The sequence below is a fragment of the Juglans microcarpa x Juglans regia genome, chromosome 7S (genome assembly GCF_004785595.1).
Source record: "Juglans microcarpa x Juglans regia isolate MS1-56 chromosome 7S, Jm3101_v1.0, whole genome shotgun sequence".
NCBI classification, from domain to species: Eukaryota; Viridiplantae; Streptophyta; class Magnoliopsida; order Fagales; family Juglandaceae; genus Juglans; species Juglans microcarpa x Juglans regia.
The window spans coordinates 9724957-9733523 of record NC_054607.1 but is presented as its reverse complement, the minus strand read 5'-3'; the positions used below and the strand labels follow the sequence as shown (position 1 = coordinate 9733523).

General features: G+C 39.4%; 1 protein-coding gene across 1 annotated transcript; it reads right to left on the bottom strand.

Moving 5' to 3' along the window:
• Positions 1 to 496: 496 nt before the first annotated feature.
• Positions 497 to 7381, bottom strand: LOC121241231 (zinc finger CCCH domain-containing protein 24). The gene is made up of 14 exons (XM_041138916.1): positions 6647 to 7381; positions 5520 to 5612; positions 5093 to 5431; positions 4919 to 4991; positions 4569 to 4701; positions 4344 to 4497; positions 4158 to 4238; positions 3731 to 3853; positions 3319 to 3489; positions 3089 to 3223; positions 2714 to 2809; positions 2149 to 2481; positions 1016 to 1059; positions 497 to 918 (listed from the first exon to the last, which is right to left on the bottom strand). The coding sequence occupies exons 1-14, from the start codon at positions 7220 to 7222 to the stop codon at positions 672 to 674; spliced, it is 2598 nt and encodes an 865-aa protein (XP_040994850.1). The 5' UTR covers positions 7223 to 7381; the 3' UTR covers positions 497 to 671.
• Positions 7382 to 8567: the final 1186 nt, after the last annotated feature.

Genomic DNA, 8567 nt, shown 5'->3' with positions numbered 1-8567 from the left:
TTCAAAAGTAATTATCTCTTCGGTGATCGATTGTGAATCCTACCATGCCAACTCACCTCCCATAACGTTTGAAGTAAATCCATCCAAACGGTGGGGTTGCACTTGATCAGGTAGGTTCATACAACATCTATGCCAAATCCATATCTTAGCCTGGCCTTGATTGATAAATCCCTACAGCTTTTTGTTCTAAACACCTTTCATGATTCAGAGAGAGACAAACTCAATATGTTGACTCAATAGCATTAAACACTTTCGGTGAATGGCGTGAACCCCCCAACGGTAGGATACTGTGGAGACCATATGTTGTGTTTCTACAAATTGTTGAAAATGTTTGGGACAGAAAATTATTAAAGAACTCATCCGGGCTTGATGCTCGGAACATCATTGAAACATGGGCATGCGCATGATCATTAGATGACCACATTTAAATCCACCGATGGCAAGAATCAGCAATCAGCAATCAGCAATCAGGGAAGAAATACTAAAAACAAGTTGATGAGTTTAATGTCAAACTGAATTCATGCTATAACAGTTGTACAAAAATGTTAAATGTCAAACAATATGGTCTAGCTAATTTTTTGGGTAATCAACAACTCATCAAAGCCTCGAGAAAATTTTTCTGGGATCAGATAAATTTAAAATCAAGCCATCTCCGTAGACTTCTTTGATATCTACCTTTCTAGGAGCATCACCATTTCACAGTGCACAGTATGCGGGAAAAGATCAACCGCCATGGCTTTTACTGGTCGGAAAGGCTCAGAAATTGGCATGGACTTGGCCCTGTGCCGTGCTAGACCAGCACTACTCATACCTCTCCATCCCCGGTTGTTTTTATTTCCTTTTTCAATTTTCTGAGGAGATGGTGTGCAAAGCTCAATAGCATTTGCCACCAAACTCTCGGGATTGCAGGAAATGTAACTGCACCAAACAGAAAAATAAATAAATAAATTGAATACCAGTGAAGATGAGGGATGAAACAACGTGAAGAGAGAGAGAGCATCAGTTGGGAACTAACACAAGCCTGTGCAGACGAGGATGAGTTCTCAGTGCTTTAATCACCTGCATCCCCAATAAGACAAGAATATCAGAAGCACCGCTTGAAGGCAAAATATATCAGAAAATGGCTTCCATCCAAACATTCAAAGCCAGTAATGAGTTCTTATAACTGCAGCCTCATGGTACCATTTTCATGGCATCAATCACACCGAATGATGACAGGCAGCTTCCAAATCTATTTGCCTATGTTGGTTTTCACCACTTTAGAGCTATAATTATTAGTCATATAAGGAAAAAGGAACACCTCCATCAAGCAAGTGCTGTATTTGAGCATTAGCAAAGACTGGTAGAAAGAGAAGTACTCAGGCTAAACATGGTGTTTGACCAAGCTGACTTGGTTTTTAAGGGCTTAGATTCCAGATCCCTCAAGACTTCCTTAAACATCACACATGATGGAAACATTTGATTTTTATTTTTTTGGATATCTTTGCATGGGCAACATTGGAAATCTTACATCATATCTTTGACCTTGAGGTTGGAACCCAACTGCCATATCAACAAAGGCCAAAAATATTAATTTCTGATCTAAGAAACCTTGCAGTCGTATTTGGTTGGTATCCGAAGAAGGCGTGAGGGGAATAGAAAATTGTAAGTAGCCCATAAAAATTGGTACCAAGAAGGCGTGAGGGAATAGAAAATTGTATGTAGCCCATAAAAATTGAAGTTTCTTGGACAATCAAAATCATGATGATGATGATGATCAAATCATAATCAGGAGGAAACAATGCGGGCACATGCACTAAATAGACTCATAGAACCCATGTCCAAGTCTCCAAGTCATTCAAACATCCTTTTATAAGAAAATCAAAAGAAAATGCTCATTCAAGCTTCAGATACCAAGATGTCTAGTTCTCTTTACAATGGTAGTTTCATCTGAACTAACTCCAGCCAAAATCCTACATGTTAAAGGTGGTATCTCTGTCAAGTCAAGTTGATAGGCAACAGGGGACTTACAACTCGGGGTTGTCTAAAATTAACCATTTGAAATGAAGGGAGCTCTAATTTCCAAAACATAAATTTCTCAATTTTGAATCAACCTAGGTATTTGTAACAATGTGCTGGGGTTAAGGATCCAAGAAGCATGTAACTTACAATGGGATGAAGTCCAACACGTGGAGGATCAACAATGGCAACAACATTCTTAAACTGTGGCACAGAAGTATTCCCACTTTCAGAAGTGTCATTCCCCTGCTGTTGGATCCCAGTTTCTTGTCCTCCATTTTCTAAACAATCCGAAGCACTTTTATTATTTACATGATCATGGCTTGAGTTCTCTTCAGGCTCTAGTACATTTTCAATTGAGGTATCTTTCTCTACAGGAGTAGCAATTTCTTTGTCACTACTTTCAGAAGTATTTGAAATCTCATCTGACTTCTGAGGCAAATTTAGGTACTCTTTCAATAATGACCCCATTACATCCTCCGCCTGTTGCCTCATTAATGAAAAACACAATAAACAAATTAATCATTACATGCAATGATGTCAAGCCTATCCGATTGCAGAAATTATAATATGAATAATCAAAACTATACTACTTTAATCAACTCCTAATTAGTTTTCCAAAACTACTTGGGCAATGAATAAATTCCCTACGATTTTTTTCCTAGGGTTTGCTGTAAAAACCAAACAAGTTAAAAGGGGCATACTTCAAACTCACCTTTGCACAAACAAATTTACAGTTTTTAATGCCATTGATTTCAGCATTCCTATAAGCGTCTGAAACTGCGGAAGCATTCATTTCAATGCCAATCACCTGGTAGAAAATAAAAGCCAAAAAAATCCAGTCTTTTGAGGAAAGGAAAAGAAGGAATGTAATACATTTCATATATGGGTGTAAGTGGACACTAAGGACTACTACTCTGTATTATCAATCTCATTCAGCAACTGCAACATAAATGCTCTACTTGTATAATTTATTTTTTTCTCCAAAAAGATGGGTGTCATTCGTAACTTAAGGCATTGAAAAATCAACACCCTAATCATACATGTTGGAAGACAAGAAATGATCATGGAATTGGGTTGGTATTATTACCATACCAACACGATGTGCTAAAGTCAGGCCAATTGTACCAGTCCCACAGCATACATCAAACAGCAAGGTATCAGGGCCCAAACCAGCCCAATCCCCAGCAAGCGAGTATAGCTTCTCAGCAGCAAGAGTATTAACCTGGAGTACAGTAACTACAGTTGGAGAAATATCCAGTACTAAAAGCAAAAACTATTTTCTTGACCATGAAATGAACGACAATCTGAGCTTTAAACCTGGAAAAAAGCTGTGGGAGATATACAGAAACGAAGATCGCCTATAGAGTCATGAATTCTCGCCTCTACAGGATCAGCAGTAGCATCTGGTTCAGGACCAGCAGCTTTAGGAATGGGCAATTGGCGCAATGGAGCATCAGTTGGTGCAACATTTGATATTCCTTGGTGATCCTGCATCATAACCAACCATCCACAATGTGTTTAGAAATTAAAGTGAGCATAATGCAACAACTCTCTCTCTCTCTCTCTCTCTCTCTCTCTCTCTCTCTCTCTCTCACACACACACACACACACACAAATCATCATGTGCTATAGAAAGGGCATGCTTCTCAAAATAAAATTGACATACCAACGGGGTAATCAAAGTACATTTCTTTTCCAATTATGAAAAGTCATGGCAAGAAGCTAGTACCTGAACAACCAAAGCCGTTAAAGGCAAAGATGGAGAATTTTCTGCAGCCCCTTCAGTGAATGCTTCAGCCAGCCTCTTAAATTCACCAGTAATTACAGCATCATCAAATCCCGCAGAGCAAACCTACATAACCAAGACAAAAAAATGGCCATAAAAGAAAGTTCTACCCGAACAATTACCATGAATACTGTTGTAAGCTATGGAATCTGGTTCATTCCCATTTGGAAACAAAAACTTTAATCTGCCACACAAGTGGCCAAATTGCACCAGCACGAGCCTACGTGGTTTCTCTTTATTCTTTCCCAAAACTCTTGCGGACCTCTCAGACATGAATGGCTAATAGAATTTCGCTCATTGAAAATTGAAAAAGAGGGAAAAAGAGAAGGAAAAAACTGAAGCTTTCGAGACAAGTTCGTTGGTGACTAACCTGAACAACGAGTATGACCTCTGAAATGCTGGCATCGGAATTTTCAACATCTACCTTCCCAGGGGCTCTTCCTTCTCGAACCTTAGAACATAATCTTTACATTAATTTCTAGGCATGGTTGAACAGAAGAATGAACATTTCCTCTTGATAACTCAAACTTAGAGCCCCATAAACAGCAATACATACTGTTAATTGACGCCAAAATCCAGTATTATTAAATCTGTTCCAAATTGGTAATCGTGAGTTTTGCAAAAATTCCTGAAATATGGAAGCATATTTGCAAGCAATTCTTGAAACGTTTGGGCAGTCCACAGGTTCTTCAACTGCTGTCACACCCTCCCTGCAAAGATTCTTTAGTATATACTTCAGATGCCAATAAGTACTTCAAAAACTGAGCAGATGAAAAAGTACCTAAAGTTACCGAGCATGAATCCCACAGTTGGTTTGCCCTGTAGAGAATATCCAGCTGAAAACTCGCACTTGTTGCGGTATCCATTTACAAGTGGTGATTCGATTATACCCTCTAGTTCACATGGAAGACCGCCTGCAGGATTCAAAAGAAGAGTAGAAGAAAGATTATGGCCAAATGGGCCACTAAAATTTCTTATCCTGCTTTGATAGAAAGAACGGAAAATGTGACAGGGCGGCATGACATATGGAGCAATTAAGGGCACAGTGATTTCATAAGCAGCTCCATCCTCCAACAAACAACCCCAAAAGTAAAAAAAAAGAAATTAAAAAAATCTATAAAAGGAAAGCACCTATTTCTCTAGATTTTAGAATCCATTCTGGAAGTGATACACCATTTGGGCAAGCTTTACGTGCATTTCTAGTCTGTCAAAAGAAAATTGTAATAGTTCAGTATGCTGAATTTTCAATATATTTGAGACAGAAAATATGATCATGAAAAGCCAAACAGAAAAAGTGTTTCTGACAAGTCTTTTGAGAATCTGCATAAGAGAGTTCCTTTTGTGCTCCAACTGATCACCATAAGACATATGAGCAAGAGGAGTCACAACATCACGGGCACATCTTGCCCTGGAAACAGAACCATCCACTGTTGAACAGTTTTTATCGTCATTATTGGTATCACCATCCACAATCCCATTTGAAGAAATAGGTACCACTACATTCTCTCCATCCAATGCAGGTTCCCTAGTTTGCTGGTCCCTTATAGGGAGAGCCGCTGCCGATCTTATTTTCTTTTCAAATGATCGAGGAATGATATCAGCAACCTTTAGATTTTTGTTGCCAATAGACTTTCCTTTAAGTTCCTGTCGCAATGAGATTTTAATGTGCCAGTCAGTGTATTTATAGCAAGTTCATGCAGAACCTACTTGATATACAAGAAAAAGGAGATACCTCTTGGGCAGTTTTCAATTGTACTGCACTTTCAAAACTCACAAAACCCACAGTCATGCCTTTCTTTTTCTTCACAGATTTGAAATGAACTCCCTGGAGAAAAGAAAAAGAAAATTTTTCTAATTTCCAGTATGGCAGTCGTAAGTCTCTTCTATCACACAGAAAAGATGGCAAGATTCATAGATGACTTTCAATTAACTAAGCAATCCAAGAAAGAGAAACAGAATGGTATAATTAAAGGGTTCTATAACCCTAAACAATCTCAATGTACCAGAAAAATGTTTTCAAACAAAATCATAAGCTATAATACACATACAATATGTTATATGTTAATAAACCATATATCGGACATGCCAACATAGATTTCTTTTTATTGGTATGGTACACACGCAAATTATGGATCCGAACCCATGACCTCCTCCACCATGTTATTCTTGTGTAAGGAGGAAAAGCTATTTCAGCTAGACCTAATTGGCAACACACCAAACTATCATATCTATATATCTATGCCAGTTTTGCTTTTACATTGATATGCATGAAGTTGTTAAAACCAATCATTAGAGACACCATCATACCCACATGCCCGAATCTTAATATAATTTCTGCTCGGCCGACACATTCAAAAATATAATCTATATTGGTAAACAATCACGCTATAGAAGCTGAAGGCTCTTTTACTTTTTCTTCTATATTTTTTTTTCTTTTTCCAATCTTTTTTAGCCCAAGATAAAACTGCACATACCTAAACCAAGTTCTTCCAAAAGCACGTCAACTCTTTGACTGAAAGAGCATGCTGGACGTGCAATTTCACAAAAGAAATTCGCAGAAGGATACCACAAAGTTCAGGACAAGAGTGCTCAAGTCAAAATACCAAGTCAAGAAAATGCATTTACAATCAACCAAGACTTATTTCAATCAAAAGCTCAATTTATCAATAAAATCCGAAACTTCTGATTCACATCCAAGTATACATTCACTAAGCATGCTCAGTTTGTACATTTCCAGCCTTTTTTTCTTAGCAACCATACAGGCAACAAGATAGAGTTTTAAAAAGAAAAATAAAATTTGAACACAATTTAGCATGGAACAAGACCTTAAGTAACAAACCAATCAAAAAACCCACTTGCCTCTTCACCAAGAAACTTCATCAAATTCTCAGAGTGCCACTTCCTCGGCAAATGCACCAAGCACTTCCTAAGCTCAGAGTCCGAGCAACCGTCATTATCCTTATCGTCCTCATCCTTATCGTCATCATCCTCGTCGACAACCGCCTCAGTTATCATTACATCCTCCTCCGGGCGCTCTTGCCTCTCGCTCTCCTCGGACCTCAACGCCTTCTTGGCGCGCTCCGAGGTCGGGTCCCAGGTGTTATCGGGCCGCGGGCGGAGCTCCTCCTCGCCGTGAGCGTACCTGCACGAGTCGCCGTGGCTGCAGGACCCGGAGTTGCGCCTGAAGTAGGAGCAGAGGCTGGTCTTCCACAGTGGGTGAAGGGACGACTGGTCCGAGGGTGGTGGGTCCTCTCGCTTTCGCTTCTCGCCGACGGAAACGGTGTCGTCCGCCGATGCTGATTGGGAATTGGAGTGATCTTGGTCCTGTTGGGGTGGCTGAGAGGGTTCGGGGACTGAGTCTTCGCCGTTCATTGAGGGGTGTTGAGGTTTCAGGGTTTGGGTAGCCGAGGGTTCGTAGTTTGGAGATGCCGCCATTGGAGTTACAAAGTAACAGTAGGTACGGTTTATAGCGACAGTCCATTTGGGTTCTCACTCATCCGAACCGGATCCGATCCGGTTCGGAATCCGCCAAAATTGTGATATGGTCTAGGGACAGCCAGCAGCCTTCTATCTCAACTCAATAGTAGAAAAGAGAGTAACCGGTTTTAAACAACAAAAGATAATCAGAATGAAATCGATAATGAATTGTATTCTTGAAGAGAATTTTCGAGAAATTCTCAAACCTTCAACATAATCCTTCACAGCCCAGAAGATGATCAATAATGAGTATTTCCCAATACATACGGGATATGTTCTTCTTGGGATATGTTCTTACAAGAAGCATAAAATGCATCGTTGTACAAAACGCAGCCCTCAACATCTACTCCTATCAACTCTCTTAAAATGAAACGCATTGTTTCATTAAACCAAAATTGTATCGCTTTTTCTTCTCTTAGGTTAAGGATGTGTTTTGCACCTCCAACTACACGAACAACTTGCAACAAATAAGATGGTGGCACTTGGTGCTTGGGGGTACTCCGATGCTTAAGTTAAAGATAAATGTTCTTAGTATAAGTATATGAATGAATCTCAATGTGTTAATTTCAGGTGTTATTTATAGGAGTATGAAGATGTTGATAACGACTAATTCCAGAAATTATCTTTGATAACTCTAGAATAAATCGGTAGGATAGCTTTCCTAATCCATCAGAGATATTATCTATTCTTTATGTTATTCACCACGTGGTTAAAGATCCAATCTATGGGCTTGTAGAGCTGATCCGACTCTTGAGGTCTCAAAGTTGGGACTTCCAACGCATGGGCTTATTTGTCCCAAGACCCTAAATATCCATTCCAGTTATCCCACTAATTTCTTTCGTGTCTGAACGTAGAAAATTCATCAATTTATGCATTTACTCTACCCCGCTAGTTTCTATACTAACTAAGGTGTGGACTTTAGAAAATTCATCTTTTCGTTATGCTAAAAACGTGGCCCATGTCATCCGTAATTGTTCCTGCTCTTTAATGTGTTATTACTCTACCCCGCTAGTTTCTATGTTAAGCTGCGACCTTTTCGTCTTCCTAAGAATTCCTCATCATTGCCCCTCTTTTCCGCTCTGCTTCTTTCATCTTCTTGCATCATTTCCTTTCTTATTTTCTTCGCAAGTTTCAAACACTCACTACCTTACACCATTTTGATCTCATCTCTTCCCATTTCTTCAACAATGGCTTAGAGTGGCTCTTCCCTCATTTCAAACCATGCCACCACCCAAGCCTCATTAGGGATTTCTCCCCATTCTGTGCCCGAATCATCTGATGGCACTTTACCTTTTTTTGAAGG

What these genes read in the sequence shown, in the direction of transcription:
- LOC121241231 (XM_041138916.1), bottom strand. Translation starts at nt 7,222, where the DNA reads ATGGCGGCATCTCCAAACTACGAACCCTCGGCTACCCAAACCCTGAAA. An exon ending in TGCAGATTCTCAAAAGACTT is followed by an intron (nt 4,992 to 5,092) that starts GTCAGAAACACT and finishes TTCTTTTGACAG; the next exon opens with ACTAGAAATGCACGTAAAGC. An exon ending in TAACGGCTTTGGTTGTTCAG is followed by an intron (nt 3,490 to 3,730) that starts GTACTAGCTTCT and finishes GTTATGATGCAG; the next exon opens with GATCACCAAGGAATATCAAA.